This window comes from Amblyraja radiata, chromosome 30 (genome assembly GCF_010909765.2).
Source record: "Amblyraja radiata isolate CabotCenter1 chromosome 30, sAmbRad1.1.pri, whole genome shotgun sequence".
Taxonomy (NCBI): Eukaryota; Metazoa; Chordata; class Chondrichthyes; order Rajiformes; family Rajidae; genus Amblyraja; species Amblyraja radiata.
This window is the reverse complement of record NC_045985.1, coordinates 6,012,983-6,029,957: the sequence shown is the minus strand read 5'-3', so window position 1 is coordinate 6,029,957 and position 16,975 is coordinate 6,012,983. Positions and strand designations below refer to the sequence as shown.

Genomic DNA, 16,975 nt, shown 5'->3' with positions numbered 1-16,975 from the left:
AAGTGTGGCCTGTCCCTCCCTCCTACGCTACGGGGATCACCCGGGCCGTCTTCCAGTTCATCTGGGGGTCGAGGATGGACCGGGTGCGACGGGTCACCATGTACAAGTCGGCAGACAACGGGGGTAAAAGCGTGCCCAACGTCGCCCTCATCCTGATGGCCACCTTTGTGTGTGGCTGCATCAGGCGGAGTGTAGAGCCAAGGCACGTGGGCACTAAGTGCCACTACCTGCTGAGGTTCTACCTGTCCCCGGTGTTGCGAAGGATGGGCCTGGCGCAGATGCCACGCAATGTACCAGTCAGCTGGACATTGCCTCCCCACCTGACGTCTGTTGAAAGGTTCTTCCGGACCAACACCTTTGACCACAAGTCCATCGGGCAGTGGTCAGCACGGAATGTCCTGCAGGCACTGCAGGGAAAGGACTCGATGGATCCGGTGGCGTGGTTCCCAGAGCAGACTGCCCAGCTTGTCTGGCAAAATGCCTCATCGCCAGAACTGACCAACAAGCACCAAGATCTGGCTTGGCTGGCGGTGAGGGGAGCCCTCTCAGTTAGATCCTTCCTGCACCGTCGGAACCTCACTACCAGCGCACGCTGCCCCCGGGACGGTTGCTATGGAGAGGAGACGGTTGCCCACCTCTTTGCAGAGTGTGGATTTGCAAAACGAGTCTGGAGAGGTATGAAAGGGTCCCTGGAACGATTTATCCCGAACAGCTCCGTCACAGAGGACTCTGTGATTTACGGACTGTTCCCAGGGACACATTCAGAGACTGACATCGAGTGCTGCTGGAGGGTCATCAACTCGGTGAAAGACGCTCTTTGGTCTGCCCGAGCGTTGCTCACCACCCAGCAGAGCGAGATGTCCGTCAGGGAATGTTGCCGACTGGCCCACTGCAGACTGCAGGAGTACGTGCTAAGGGACTCGCTGAAGCTTGGTGCAGCCAACGCCAAGGCTCGGTGGGGGAGGGCCACAGTCTAGGGTCCTTCCGCTGCTGGACATGGGGGGCACAGTATGGTGGAGACGCCCCTCAAATTAAATTAAGGGAAGGTATCCCACACCAGAGGGCCACATGATTGGCACGGGTGGGGGACATTTTTTGTGGAACTTGAAATGTCAGATGGAAATTTTCGCACTGTGTACACATTGTATATATTTATTACTTGAACAGGGGCCACAGAGTGGCACTGGTGGGGGACTGTTTGGTGAAATTTGACAAATGTAAAAATTGTACTGGAAAAAGTTTGTATAGTCTCCGAAAATGTCGGATGAATTTTGTTTTGAATGGTTCAGAAATTGTATATATTTACCAATTGAATAAAGTATATTTTGAAATTAAAAAAAAAAAAAAGTTTTCCCAGGACGAGGCTATCCCATTGCACTTCGGGTGTGCTGACGCCTGCGATGTCCCCAAATGCGGGATACTCGACTGCAAAATTTGTGGTAGTGGGGGACTGCGTTCGCGCTCTCCCCTGATTTACAAATTAAAAACAGAATTAACATAGACAATAGGTGAAGGTGTAGAAGCCATTCGGCCCTTCGAGCCTCCACCGTCATTCGATGTGATCATGGCTGATCAGCCGACTCAGTATCCCATTCCCTGCCTTATCTCCATACCCCCTGATCCCTTTAGGCACAAGGGCCACATCTAACTCCCTCTTAAATATAGCCAATGAACTGTGGCCTCAACTACCTTCTGTGGCAGTGAATTCCACAGATTCACCACTCCCTGTGTGAAAAATGTTTTCCTCATCTCAGTCCTAAAAGATTTCCACCTAATCCTTACACTGTGACCCCTTGTTCTGGAGTTCCCCAACATCGGGAACAATCTTCCTGCATCTAGCCTGTCCGACCCCTTAACAATTTTGTAAGTTTCTATAAGATCCCCCCTCAATCTTCTAAATTTTAGCGAGTACAAACCGAGTCTATTCAGCCTCTATTCATATGGAAGTCTTGAAATTCCAGGAATCAGTCTGGTGAACCTTCTCTGTACTCCCTCTATGGCAAGAATGTCCTTCCTCTGATTAGGAGACCAAAACTGTACGCAATACTCCAGGTGTGGTCTCACCAAGACCCTGTACAACTGCAGTAGAACCTCTCTGCTCCTATACTCAAATCCTTTTGCTATGAATGCTAACATACCATTCGCCTTCTTCACTGCCTGCTGCACCTGCATGGCTACTTTCAATGACTGGTGTACCATGACATCCAGGTCTCGTTGCATCTCCCCCTTTCCTAATCGGCCACCATTCAGATAACAATCTACTTTCCTGTTTTTGCCACCAAAGTGGATAACCTCACATTTATCCACATTATACTGCATCTGCCATGCATTTGCCCACTCACCCAGCCTATCCAAGTCACCTTGCAGCCTCCTAGCATCCTCCTCACCGCTAACATTGCCCCCCCCCCCCCAGCTTCGTGTCACCCGCGAGTCTAGTGCTGAACACCCGCGATACTGCAGGAGTTCAGCAGCAATGCGGAAGTGAAACTGCCACGAATCAACATAACCATATAACAATTACAGCACGGAAACAGGCCATCTCGACCCCTCTAGTCCGTGCCGAACACATAATCTCCCCTAGTCCCATATACCTGCGCTCAGACCATAACCCTCCATTCCTTTCCCATCCATATAACTATCCAATTTATTTTTAAATGATAAAAACGAACCTGCCTCCACCACCTTCACTGGAAGCTCATTCCACACAGCTACCACTCTCTGAGTAAAGAAGTTCCCCCTCATGTTACCCCTAAACTTCAGTCCCTTAATTCTCAAGTCATGTCCCCTTGTTTGAATCTTCCCTACTCTCATGGCTTCAAAACAACAGCTTGAGAGTTTAAGGGAAGATCTAATTTGTCCCATCTGTTCAGACTTATTCACCGATCCGGTGTCACCAGACTGCGGCCACAACTTCTGCCGCTCCTGTATCACACAGTTATGGGAACATGAAGTTAGAAACTCCTGCCCGGAATGTAGAGAGGTGTTTACAGACCGCACCCTCAGGGTTAGTCGGGCCTTGGCGAGTCTGGCTGAGAAAGCTCGAACACTGAACCCGAATCTCAAAGGGAAGGAAAGTAAATTTAACTGCGAGAAACATCAGGAGGAACTGAAACTGTTTTGTGAAACGGACAAGAAACTGATCTGTGTGATTTGTGCAGCTGGGCGGGAACACAAGACTCACAGCTTCATGCCGGTGGATGAAGCTGTTGAAATCTACAAGGTAAAATAAATCGAATTGTGATCACTTCCCTGTTTCATGACATTGTTTGTATCTGATTCTATTATTCTGTTTTTTTCACAACTCCAATCTAAGGCTGAGATCAAATCTTCCTTGGAATCTCTCACTCAAAATAAATTGGCGTTGGAGCGAATGGAACAGCAACAGAAGCAGAAGATTTGTGGAGTTCTGGTAAGGTATAGGAGCAAAGAGATCCTTCTGCAGTTGTACAGGGCCCTAGTGGGACCACACCTGGAGTGTTGTGTGCAGTTTTGGTCCCCTAATTTGAGGAAGGACATTCTTGCTATTGAGGGAGTGCAGCGTAGGTTCACGAGGTTAATTCCCGGGATGGCGGGTCTGTCATATGCTGAGAGACTGGAGCGGCTGGGCTTGTACACTCTGGAGTTTAGAAGGATGAGAGGGTATCTTATTGAAACACATAAGATGGTTAGGGGTTTGGACACGCCAGAGGAAGGAAACATGTTCCGATGTTGGGGGAGCCCAGAAGCAGGTGCCACAGTTTAAGAATAAGGGGTAAGTCATTTAGAATGGAGATGAGGAAACACCTTTTCACACAAAGAGTTGTGAATCTGTGGAATTTTCTGCCTCAGATACTTTCAAGAGAGAGCTAGATAGTAGCAATGTTACAAAATTTTGAGATTTTAAAAATCAAGTCTGTAATTTATCCCATCAGATAAAGCATAAAAATAAGTTTAATTTGACACCTAATTCACTTTCATATAACCATATAACCATATATAACCATATAACAATTACAGCACGGAAACAGGCCATCTCGACCCCTCTAGTCCGTGCCGAACACATAGTCTCCCCTAGTCCCATATACCTGCGCTCAGACCATAACCCTCCATTCCTTTCCCATCCATATAACTATCCAATTTATTTTTAAATGATAAAAACGAACCTGCCTCCACCACCTTCACTGGAAGCTCATTCCACACAGCTACCACTCTCTGCGTAAAGAAGTTCCCCCTCATGTTACCCCTAAACTTCAGTCCCTTAATTCTCAAGTCATGTCCCCTTGTTTGAATCTTCCCTACTCTCAGTGGGAAAAGCTTTTCCACGTCAACTCTGTCTATCCCTCTCATCATTTTAAAAACCTCTATCAAGTCCCCCCTTAACCTTCTGCGCTCCAAAGAATAAAGCCCTAACTTGTTCAACCTTTCTCTGGAACTTAGTTGCTGAAACCCAGGCAACATTCTAGTAAATCTCCTCTGTACTCTCTCTATTTTGTTGACATCCTTCCTATAATTAGGCGACCAAAATTGTACACCATACTCCAGAATTGGCCTCACCAATGCCTTGTACAATTTTAACATTACATCCCAACTTCTATACTCAATGCTCTGATTTATAAAGGCCAGCACACCAAAAGCTTTCTTTACCACCCTATCTACATGAGATTCCACTTTCATGGAACTGTGCACAGTTATTCCCAGATCCCTCTGTTCACCTACATTCTTCAATTCCCTACCATTTACCATGTACGTCCTATTTTGATTTGTCCTGCCAAGATGTAGCACCTCACACTTATCAGCATTAAACTCCATCTGCCATCTTTCAGCCCACTCTTCCAACTGGCATAAATCTCTCTGTAGACTTTGAAACTCTTCTTCATTACCCGCAACCCCACCTATCTTAGTATCATCTGCATACTTACTAATCCAATTTACCACACCATCGTCCAGATCATTGATGTACATGACAAACAACAGTGGACCCAACACAGATCCCTGTGGCACCCCACTCGTCACTGGCCTCCAACCTGACAAACAACCATCCACCATTACTCTCTGGCATCTCCCATTCAGCCACTGTTGAATCCATCTTGCTACTCCACCATTAATACCCAACCATTGAACCTTCTTAACCAACCTTCCATGAGGAACCTTGTCAAAGGCCTTACTGAAGTCCATATACACAACATCCACTGCTTTACCCTCATCAATTTCCCGAGTAACATCTTCAAAAAATTCAAGAAGATTAGTTAAACATGACCTTCTAGGCACAAATCCATGTTGACTGTTCCTAATCAGACCCTGTTTATCCAGATGCTTATATATATTATCTCTAAGTATTCTTTCCATTAATTTGCCCACCACTGACGTCAAACTAATATGTCTATAATTGCTAGGTTTACTCTTAGACCCCTTTTTAAACAATGGAACAACATGCGCAGTACGCCAATCCTCCGGCACTATTCCCGTTTCTAATGACATTTGAAATATTTCTGCCATAGCCCCTGCTATTTCTACACTAACTTCCCTCAATGTCCTAGGGAATATCCTGTCCGGACCTGGAGACTTATCCACTTTTATATTTCTCAAAAGTGTCAGTACTTCCTCTTCTTTGATCCTCATAGTTTCCATAGCTACTCTACTTGTTTCCCTTACCTCACATAATTCAATATCCTTTTCCTTGGTGAATACCGAAGAAAAGAAACTGTTCAATATCTCCCCCATCTCTTTTGGCTCTGCAGATAGTTGGCCACTCTGACTCTCTAATGGACCAATTTTATCCCTAGTTATCCTTTTGCTATTAATATAGCGGTAGAAACCCTTCGGATTTACTTTTACCTTACTTGCCAAAGCAGCCTCATATCTTCTTTTAGCTTTTCTAATTTATTTCTTAAGATTCTTTTTACATTCTTTATACTCCTCAAGCACCTCATTTACTCCATGCTGCCTATAACTATTGTAGATATCCCTCTTTTTCCGAACCAAGTGTCCAATTTCCCTTGAAAACCATGGCTCTTTACAATTTTTACGATTTCCTTTCAACCGAACAGGGACATAAAGATTCTGTACTCTTAAAATTTCACCTTTGAATGTACTCCATTTCTCTTCCACATCTTTCCCATAAAACAAACTGTCCCAATTTACTCCTTTTAAATCCTTTCGCATCTCCTCAAAGTTAGCCTTTCTCCAATCAAAAATCTCAACCCTAGGTCCAGTTTTGTCCCTCTCCATAATTATATTGAAACTAATGGTATTGTGATCACTGGACCCGAACTGTTCCCCAACGCATACCTCTGCCACCTGACCCATCTCATTTCCTAACAGGAGGTCCAGTACCGCCCCTTCTCTAGTAGGTACTTCTATGTATTGTTGCAAAAAACTATCCTGCACACATTTTACAAACTCCAACCCATCCAGCCCATTTACAGAATGTGTTTCCCAGTCTATGTGTGGAAAATTGAAATCTCCCACAATCACTACCTTGTGCTTACTACTAATATCTGCAATCTCCTTACATATTTGCTCTTCCAATTCTCGCTCCCCATTTGGCGGTCTATAATACACCCCTATAAGTGTTGCTACCCCTTTCCCATTTCTTAGTTCCACCCAAATAGCCTCCCTAGACGAGCCCTCTAATCTATCCTGCCAAAGCACTGCTGTAATATCTTCCCTGATAAGCAATGCAACACCTCCACCTCTTGCCCCTCCAATTCTATCACACCTGAAGCAACGAAATCCTGGAATATTTAGTTTCCAATCACAGCCCTCCTGTAACCATGTTTCACTGATCGCCACAACATCATACTTCCAGGTGTCAATCCAGGCTCTAAGTTCATCCACTTTTCTTACAATGCTCCTAGCATTAAAATATACACATTTAAGAAACCCACCCTCTCTTATTCTCTGATTATTTTCTTTTTCTTCTCTCTCCCCTACATTTTGGGTCAGAGTGCTACCATTCTCTGCCCCCTGCTTCACACACTGACTGCTAACTTTCCCAATTTGAGTCCCTCCCCCCAACCATACTAGTTTAAAGTCTCCCCAGTAGCCTTTGCAAATCTCCCCGCCAGGATATTGGTCCCCCTTGAGTTCAAGTGCAACCCGTCCTTTCTGTACAGGTTGCACCTTCCCCAAAAGAGGTCCCAATGATCCAGAAACTTGAATCCATACCCACTGCACCAGTCCCTCATCCACGCATTTATCCTCCACCTCGCTCCATTCCTACTCTCACTGTCGCGTGGCACAGGCAGTAATCCTGAGATTGTTACCTTTCCAGTCCTTCTCCTTAACTCTCTACCTAACTCCCTAAATTCTTCTTTCAGGACCTCTTCTCTTTTTTACCTATGTCGTTGGTACCTATATGCACCACAACCTCAGGCTCCTCTCCCTCCCATTTCAGGATTTCTTGGACACGTTCAGACACATCCCTGACCCTGGCACCAGGGAGGCAAACTACCATCCGGGACTCCTGTCTGCGTCCACAGAATCGCCTATCCGACCCCCTGACTATAGAGTCCCCTATTACAATTGCCCTCCCCTTCTTTTCCTTACCCTTCTGAGCAACCGGACCGGTCTTTGTGCCAGAGGCCCGGCCGCCGTTGCTGCCCCCAGGTAGGCCGTCTCCCCCACCCTTACTCAAACATGAGTACTTATTTTCAAGGTGTACAGCCACCGGGGTACTCACCAGTCCCTGCCTCTGCCCATTGCCCTTCCTAACTGTGACCCAGTTTTCTGTCTCCCGTGGTCTTGGAGTGACCACCTCCCTGTAACTCCTTTCTATGACCTCCTCGCTCTCCCTGAGCAGACAGAGGTCATCGAGTTGCTGCTCCAGGTTCCTAACGCGGTCCCTTAGGAGCCCCATCTCGAAGCACCTGGCGCAGATGTGGACGTCTGGAGAGCACTCAGACTCCATGACCTCCCACATCTGACATCCAGAACAGTAAACTGCCCTGGCCTTCATTCTCCCCCTTATCCAAATACAATAAAGCCTTACAATTACAATACAAGCCAATCAGCTGCTTCCGCTGGTCCTCTTCCACCAATCAGAGGTTTCCACCAGAATCCTTCTCTGGAAGTGAGATGGAACGTTACAGATTTGGGTAAACTTGGATATCTCAAGTATTTAAAAAGTTATGGCCATTTTCATACTCGGAAATGAGCATCTTGTTCCCTATTGATTTTCTATGGGCATAACAAAAAAGTTGTGATCGTGAACAGTCAAAAGCCCATAACTTTCTTAAAAATTAAGAGAACTGAATGAAATTTTCAGTTATCATAGATTGAAGCATTCTGAAACAAATATAAAATAATCTTACTTGGATGACCTGAAATTAAAGCATATAATTAGTTAGTTACCTAATTGTAGCTAATTTCAGACTTCAATTACTAGATCTAAACATCTATCCATTTCTTAATAAATGATTAACATTTTTAAATAGCCTAAATGTCCAAATAATATTCACAAATAATTCACAATAAAACATGATTTTTAAATCTCATTTACATTAATTTATAGACCAAATGGAAGGAATTTAGTGTTTAATTGCTGTAAATAAATGCCCATTTAAATCAGCTTTCCAGTGGGTCCCTGTGGAACGCGCTGGTTTAGAACGTTCACATTGCGGTAGATTTGTGCCTCAAATGCCCAGAAAAATACTGCGGGATATAATGGGCCCAAATTGAGCTACTCGCAATATTAAACTTAGTATAAAGGGATCTTTAGAAGCCCTTTTTAATGTAAAAATATACAGTCTAACTTCTGTGGTTTGCTTTATGAGACCCTGCGGTTGCTGTCGGGCGCGGGTTTAGAGATTGATTTTTAAACTACTATAACTATTATTCAAGGCCTTTAAACCTAATAATAGCTTTTGCGACGGGGTCTTCCAGCGATTTTTCGTTAATAATTAACTAGGCTGAACATTTTCGATTTGAACAGCCTAGAGAAAATCGCGTTTTAAACCCGCCCCCTCTAAACGGCGCCAAAATCGCGCACACCCGCAGCGACAGATTTTCAAAGACGCTTCAGGTAGGCTTTGCAACATACCTATAGATAGGGCTCATAAAGAGTCAGAGGATATGGGAAGGCAGGGATGGGGTACTGATTGTGGATGATCAGCCATGATCATATTTGATGGTGGTGCAGGATCGAAGGGCCGAATGGCCTACTGTCTCCTTCTTCCAAAGCTGAAATCTTGAGCAGACCTATTATCCATATTGCATTGTAATAATACCTGTCTTTCGTTTGCCAGGATCAGTCACAGTTTCTGCAGTCCCACAGCAGGTCCCTGTTTGCTGAACTGCACCAGATTCTCTTCGATAAAGAACAGCGCCTACTTAAATATCTCGGCGATGAGAAGGAGATGATTCTAAATACAATGGAGAAAAATCTTCAAGAGATTCAAGTGCGTTTGAATCTTCTGCAGCAGGAACTCCCAATTTTACCGAAACAACTGGATCAGGTGAATGGTGTGACATTACTCCAGGTGAGAGGTCGCATATCACTTTAGTTCAATGATAAAGCACAGTCACAGCCCGTTTACTAAAACGTTCCATGTCCTCTCCACTGAAGGTCCTCTAAGATTTAATAAGGACCATTGTATATTTGTGGCTGTGAGTTTTGGTCTTGTCACAAACAGATATGATTTTCAGATATGCTTCATAAGACATGTCTTGCCAGTGTAAGATCCACCATCAAATCATGCATTTCATTTAATACGGTAAATGAGTTCAGTATTTGCAGTATTCTCCTTTACTTGCATCCTTTCAGTTATCCTTCAGTTATACCACAGTGTACCACAGAAAAGGGGAGATGCAGCGAGACCTGGGTGTCATGGTACACCAGTCATTGAAAGTGGGCATGCAGGTGCAGCAGGCCGTGAAGAAAGCGAATGGTATGTTAGCTTTCATAGCAAAAGGATTTGAGTATAGGAGCAGGGAGGTTCTACTGCAGTTGTACAGGGTCTTGGTGAGACCACACCTGGAGTATTGCGTACAGTTTTGGTCTCCAAATCTGAGGAAGGACATTATTGCCATAGAGGGAGTGCAGAGAAGGTTCACCAGACTGATTCCTGGGATGTCAGGACTGTCTTATGAAGAAAGACTGGATAGACTTGGTTTATACTCTCTAGAATTTAGGAGATTGAGAGGGGATCTTATAGAAACTTACAAAATTCTTAAGGGGTTGGACAGGCTAGATGCAGGAAGATTGCTCCCGATGTTGGGGAAGTCCAGGACAAGGGGTCACAGCTTAAGGATAATGGGGAAATCCTTTAAAACCGAGATGAGAAGAACTTTTTTCACACAGAGAGTGGTGAATCTCTGGAACTCCCTGCCACAGAGGGTAGTTGAGGCCAGTTCATTGGCTATATTTAAGAGGGAGTTAGATGTGGCCCTTGTGGCTAAGGGGATCAGAGGGTATGGAGAGAAGGCAGGTACGGGATACTGAGTTGGATGATCAGCCATGATCATATTGAATGGCGGTGCAGGCTCGAAGGGCCGAATGGCCTACTCCTGCACCTAATTTCTATGTTTCTATGTTTCTATGTTTCTTGTACGTTGCTCTTTCTCCCGTGGTTCTACATCTTCACTGAACTTTTTTCTTGCAATCAGTGTGTCCACCGCCCTAATAGTCGGGGATTTTCGGCAGACTGTCAAACGATTTGGAGAGGGCGATCACGGTGGCGCAGCGGTAGAGTTGCTGCCTTTACAGCGAATGCAGCGCCGGAGACCCGGGTTCGATCCCGACTACGTTTGCTGCCTTGTACGGAGTTTGTACGTTCTCCCCGTGACCTGCGTGGGTTTTCTCCGAGATCTTCGGTTTCCTCCCACACTCCAAAGACGTACAGGTTTGTAGGTGAATTGGCTTGGTAAATATGAAAATCGTCCCTAGTCGGTGTAGGATAGTGTGAACGTGTGTGGTGCTCGCTGGTCGGCGCGGACCAGGTGGGCCGAAGGGCCTGTTTCCGCGCTGTATCTCTAAACGAAACTAATCTAAAAGGTGGGAGGAGGGGGGTAGAAACATAGAAACATAGAAAGTAGGTGCGAGAGTAGACCACCAGGTCCGTCGAGCCCGCACCGCCATTCGCTCATGGCTGAACACTAAACAGACACACTTACCCACAAACAGCAGACACAAGACACAGAACACAAGACACTACCCTCCCCTTTATACCGCTATCACCCCTCTCCACCCCAAGAACCTCGCGATCTCCTGGGGGAGGCAAAAAACCGGATAAAAACCCAGGTCCAATTCGGGAAAAAAATCCGGGAAATTCCTCTCCGACCCCAATCCAGGCGATCGACACTTGTCCAGGAGATCACTCAGGTCTTACTATACTAACCATACCTAGGTCCATATCCCTGCCCTCTCCCCGTAGCCCCTTATCCCCTTGGCAGCTAAAAAACCATCTATTTTAGTCTTAAATATATTTAAAGTTTTTGCTTCCACTGCTCCCTGGGGCAGTGAATTCCATAAATTAACCACCCTCTGGGTGAAGAAGTTCTTCCTCATCTCAGTTTTAAAAGAGCCCCCCCTTATTCTGCAACTATGTCCCCTAGTTCTAGTTTCCCCGATCATTGGGAACATCCTCGGTGCATCCACCCGATCAAGGCCCCTCACGATCTTATATGTTTCAATGAGATCGCCTCTCATTCTTCTAAACTCCAAAGAGTAGAGTTCCAGCCTACTTAACCTTTCCTCATATGTCAATCCCCTCATTGCAGGAATTAATCTTGTAAACCTTCGCTGCACTGCCTCCAGGGCTAGTACATCCTTTCTTAAGTATGGACCCCAGAACTGTACACAGTATTCCAAATGTGGTCTCACTAATACTGTGTACAGCTGCAGCAAGACCTCCGTGTTTTTATACTCAATCCCCCTAGCAATAAAGGCCAAAACTCCATTGGCCTTCCTGATTGCTTGCTGCACCTGCATACTAACTTTTAGTGATTCATGTACTAATACCCCTAGATCCCTTTGCGTTGCATTACAACGCAGCTCCTCCTCATTTAGAAAATAACTTGCCCTATCATTTTTTTTCCCAAAGTGAATGACTTCACATTTATTAGTATTAAATTTCATCTGCCAAGTTGTTGCCCACTCACCTAGCTTATCTATATCCTTTTGCAGACTCTTCCTATCCTCCTCATCCCCTACTTTTCCTCCCATTTTTGTATCGTCCGCAAATTTTGATATATTACACTTGGTTCCCTCCTCCAAATCATTTATATAAATTGTGAACAACTGGGGTCCCAGCACCGACCCTTGCGGAACCCCGCTAGTTACCGGTTGCCATCCCGAGTATGAACCATTTATCCCCACTCTCTGCTTCCTATTTGTTAGCCAATCCTCTACCCATGCTAATATATTACCCCCAATCCCATAATTTTTTATTTTTAGCAATAGTCTCTTATGTGGCACCTTGTCAAAAGCCTTTTGGAAGTCCAAGTATACCACATCCACCGGTTCCCCTTTATCCACCCGGGTTGTTACTTCCTCAAAGAATTCGAGCAGATTCGTTAAACAGGACTTCCCCTTCACAAAACCATGCTGGTTCTGTCCGATGAAGTCATGTTTATCCAAGTGCCCCGTTAGTGTTTCTTTAATAATTGTCTCTAACATTTTACCCACCACCGATGTTAGACTAACCGGTCTATAGTTACCCGCCTTCTGTTTACTTCCTTTTTTAAATATAGGTGTTACATTGGCCATTTTCCAATCCACTGGGACCGTTCCTGCCTCCAGGGAGTTTTGGAAAATTATCACCAATGCATCCACAATCCCCACCGCTATCTCCCTCAAGACCCTTGGATGTAATCCATCAGGCCCAGGGGATTTATCCTCCTTCAGTCTCATTAATTTCCCTAATACCACCTCCTTGGTGATCTTAATAGTATTTAGCTCCTCCATTCCTACCGCCCCCTGTTTATCCAGCGTTGGAATATTTTTTGTGTCTTCTATGGTGAAGACTGATACAAAATACTCGTTTAATGCCTTTGCCATTTCCATGTTCCCCACCAACAACTCTCCAGTCTCACCCTCCAATGGACCAACGTTCACCTTAGCCACCCTTTTTCTTTTTATATAGCTATAAAAACTCTTACTATTAGTTTTTATGTTGTTCGCTAAATTCCTTTCATAGTCTATTTTCCCCGTCTTAATTAATCTCTTAGTTATTTTTTGCTGACCTTTAAATGCTTCCCAATCCTCTACCCTCCCACTATCTCTGGCTACCTTATATGCCCTTGCCTTCAGCCGAATACTATCCTTTATAGTTTTACTGAGCCATGGCTGACTGTTCTTACCCTTACCCCTTTTTTTCTTCATAGGAATAAATTTTTCTTGAAGGTTATACAGTATACCCTTAAACGTACACCACTGCTCATGTACCGTCTTATTCTTGAGTCTGCTATCCCAGTCAACTTTGATCAGCTCAGTCCTCATACCTTCATAATCCCCCTTATTTAGACTAAGCACCCTAGCCTGAGTTTCAACCTGCTCCCCTTCTATTTGAATATGGAATTCGACCATATTGTGGTCACTTGTTCCCAACGAGTCCCTAACTATGACATTTTTAATTAATCCTGCTTCATTACACAGGACCAGATCCAAGATTGCCTCCCCCCTTGTCGGTTCGGTGACATACTGTTCTAGGAACCCGTCTCTAATACATTCTATAAACTCTTCCTCTAGTCTACCCTGCCCAGTTTGGTTTGCCCAATTAATATGAAAATTGAAGTCCCCCATGATTACAGCAGTTCCCTTTTTACATGCGTCAACTATTTGCAGATTTATGTTCTGACTAACAGCGTCACAGCTATTTGGAGGTCTATAAATTACACCCACTAGTGTTTTTTTCCCCTTATTATTCTCTATCTGTACCCAAGCTGTTTCACTATCCTGATCCTTCAACGCAATATCCTTCCTCTCTATTGCCGTTATTCCCTCCCTTATTAAAAGGGCCACCCCTCCTCCCTTTCTTTCCTGTCTATCTTTCCTAATTGTCGAGTACCCCTCTATATTTAACTCCCAGTCCTGATCTCCTTGCAGCCATGTCTCCGTAATGGCCACGATATCATAACTATATATACTTAATTGCACCGTTAATTCATTTATCTTATTACGAATACTCCGTGCATTTAGATAAAGCACTTTCAGATGATTTTTACTACCCTTCCTTTCCGTTTTTGCCCCTTTTACATCTAGATCTTTATCTTCACAAATTCTGTCTCCTGTCACATTTTGAATTTCCGCTTCCCCACTGATACCCTGCTCTATTTCCTCTACCCCTGCCGTTATTACCCCCCTTGATACCTCCCCCCCGCTACTTAGTTTAAAGACCTCTCTACTGCCCTAGTTATATGATTTGCCAGGACCCCAGTCCCAGCACCGTTCAGGTGAAGTCCGTCCTTACAGAACAGATCCCCCCTGTCCCAGTACTGGTGCCAGTGGCCCAAGAAACCAAACCCATTATTCCCACACCAGTCTTTGAGCCACGCATTTAGCTTTTTAATTTTACGTACCCTCGCCGATTTGGCCCGTGGCTCAGGTAGCAATCCGGAGATCAGTACCCTCGAGGTTCTGCTTTTTAATTTATTCCCTAACTGCTCAAACTCCTTCAGCAGATCCTCCTTCCTCGTCCTTCCTATGTCATTGGTCCCCACATGGACCACGACCACTGGATCCTCCCCCTCCCTCTGCAAATTTCTCTCCAGCATCGCAGAGATATCCTTAACCCTAGCACCGGGTAGGCAACACAGCCTTCGGGACATGTTCTGCTGGCCGCAGAGAACCTTATCTACCCCCCGAATAATACTATCCCCTATCACTACGGCATTTCTTCTAACTCCCCCCTCTTGAATGGCCTCCTGATCCACGGTGCTGCAGCCAGGTTGCTCATCCCTCCCACAGCCCCTGATCCCGTCCTTACATTGAGTAAGAGCCTCGGTCATGCTCGTCAGGGACAAGGGCTGTGGCTCCTGCCACATCTCCTCCTGGTTCCCCCTACCTGCCTCGCTTATGGCCACACCTTCCTTTCCTTGCTCACTGCCTACTGAATTAGTTAAACTGGTCGGTGTGACCATCCCCTGGCACAAAACATCCAGGTAATACTCCCCCTCCCTGATGTACCGCAGCGTATGAAGTTGGGTCTCCAGCTCATCAATGCGGAGCTGGAGTTCCTCTAGCCTCAAACACTTACTGCAGCTGTAGGGATCTTCTACATCAATGGTGTCGACAAATTCCCACATCTCGCAGTATTGGCACATCTCCTGACCGCCCATCTTATATAGGTAATTAACTGGTCCTGTTTAAGAATCCCCTACTGTATTGATACACCCCTTATTTATATAATCCTACCTCCTATAAATGGGAAAGTACTCACCCCAGCCGTAAATTACCTACTGGTTTGGCTGTCTAGTGGTAATTCCGTCCGCTCTTCCTGTCTGGTCCACTGCTCCCTTGCAGTGCGAGGCAAACCTCTTTGCCTCTGTTAGTCTCTGTTAGTCTCTCGAGCCGCGGCTCCGTCCGTCCTCCCTCGGCGACAGCACCTGTGGCACCGCGGTCGTGACGTCCCTTCCGTTCCTGCAGAGCCTTCCTGTCCTGGGTGGAGTCTGCAGCTAACTGTGTGCTCACGTCCGTTAAATCAAACGAACCTTGCTACTGCACACCCCAGGCGAATGGTGAGAAAGGCCTCAATCAGGAAGGGGTGAGGGGTTGAGGGGTGGGGGGGGGAGGGGGAGGGGGGGGGGGGGCGGGGATGTGGAAGGTTGTCTCAATCAATTGAGATTTTGTGTTGTAATTATTTCAGGAAGAAGCTGGTCGGAAGCGAAGGTAGGATGTATTCTTTATTGAACCCCTGCACGATTTTGTGGAATAATTCACAAAGGTGTTGACGTTAATATTAAAACTAACTATCTAATATTCGCAGGGTTGGACGTGGGGAGCATTCATTGTCGGTAGCAGAAGGAGCTCTGCCGGTTGAAAAATTCGATCACCCGTTTTAGTTGAACGTACCTTTGAGAAAAATGTTTGGCATCATTAAGCGAGGTAACATTGGCACAAATTCATCCATTGCGGTTTATGTATTAGATATCAGTGTGAATTGCAAAAAAGACAAAAATAATGAAGATAAGTGGAATTAGTTTAGATTCGTTTTTTATTTTCACGTGCGCAGTGAAAAGCTTTTTTATTTGTTCGATTAAATTAAATATTTATCCTAGTCCCAAACAAACCTGCATGGAAACATCATTGTCAAACCGTCAGCGGGCGACGTCAGGTCCATGAACACAGGCAGTACAAGAACACAACACAACCTAAACTCACTTCATGAGGGAACCACACACACATCCTGCACACATTCACATAGAAACAGAGAAACATAGAAAATATGTGCAGGAGTAGGCCATTAGGCCCATCGAGCCTGCACCGCCATTCAATATGATCATGGCTGATCATCCAACTCAGTATCCTGTACCTGCCTTCTCTCCATACCCCCTGATCCCTTTAGCCACAAGGGCCACATCTAACTCCCTCTTAAATATAGCCAATGAACTGGCCTCAACTACCTTCTGTGGCAGAGAATTCCACAGATTCACCACTCTCTGTGTGAAAAATATTTTCCTCATCTCGGTCCTAAAATATTTCCCCTTTATCCTTAAACTGTGACCCATTGTTCTGGACTTCCCCAACATCGGGAACAATCTTCCTGCATCTAGCCTGTCCAACCCCTTAAGAATTTTGTAAGTTTCTATAAGATCCCCCCTCAATCTTCTAAATTCTAGCGAGTACAAGCCGAGTCCATCCAGTTTTTCTTCATATGAAACACTTCATAAACATTCGGACACATGAATTCAAATCCCAGGGAAGCAGTGAAGCAACTTCAACCCAATCAATTAATTCACTGGGTATCAAAAGTTCATAAGGTCGTAGGGGTTCGGAGCAGAATTAGGCCATTCGGCCCATCAGGTCTACTCCACCATGGCTGATCTATCTCTCCCTCAT

The 16,975-nt window shown here is 45.3% G+C and overlaps 2 protein-coding genes and 1 pseudogene across 2 annotated transcripts in view; all 3 read left to right on the top strand.

Annotated features, from left to right (window-relative positions):
* Positions 1-1,298: 1,298 nt before the first annotated feature.
* LOC116990251 lies at positions 1,299-1,471 on the top strand (annotated as a pseudogene).
* A 1,338-nt stretch (positions 1,472-2,809) lies between these two features.
* Positions 2,810-15,809, top strand: LOC116989934 (nuclear factor 7, brain-like). Its single transcript, XM_033047487.1, has 4 exons — positions 2,810-3,220; positions 3,314-3,409; positions 9,225-9,458; positions 15,783-15,809. Exons 1-4 carry the CDS (start codon positions 2,810-2,812, stop codon positions 15,807-15,809), a joined length of 768 nt encoding a protein of 255 aa, XP_032903378.1.
* The window catches only part of LOC116989931 (E3 ubiquitin-protein ligase TRIM39-like), an 11,589-nt gene continuing 4,048 nt past the window's right edge, over positions 9,435-16,975 (top strand). The window contains exons 1-3 of the mRNA XM_033047485.1: positions 9,435-9,458; positions 15,783-15,805; positions 15,903-16,021. Of these exons, the coding sequence (XP_032903376.1) occupies positions 16,000-16,021 (22 nt within the window). The 5' untranslated portion in view covers positions 9,435-9,458; positions 15,783-15,805; positions 15,903-15,999. The remainder of the gene's footprint in view (positions 9,459-15,782; positions 15,806-15,902; positions 16,022-16,975) is intronic.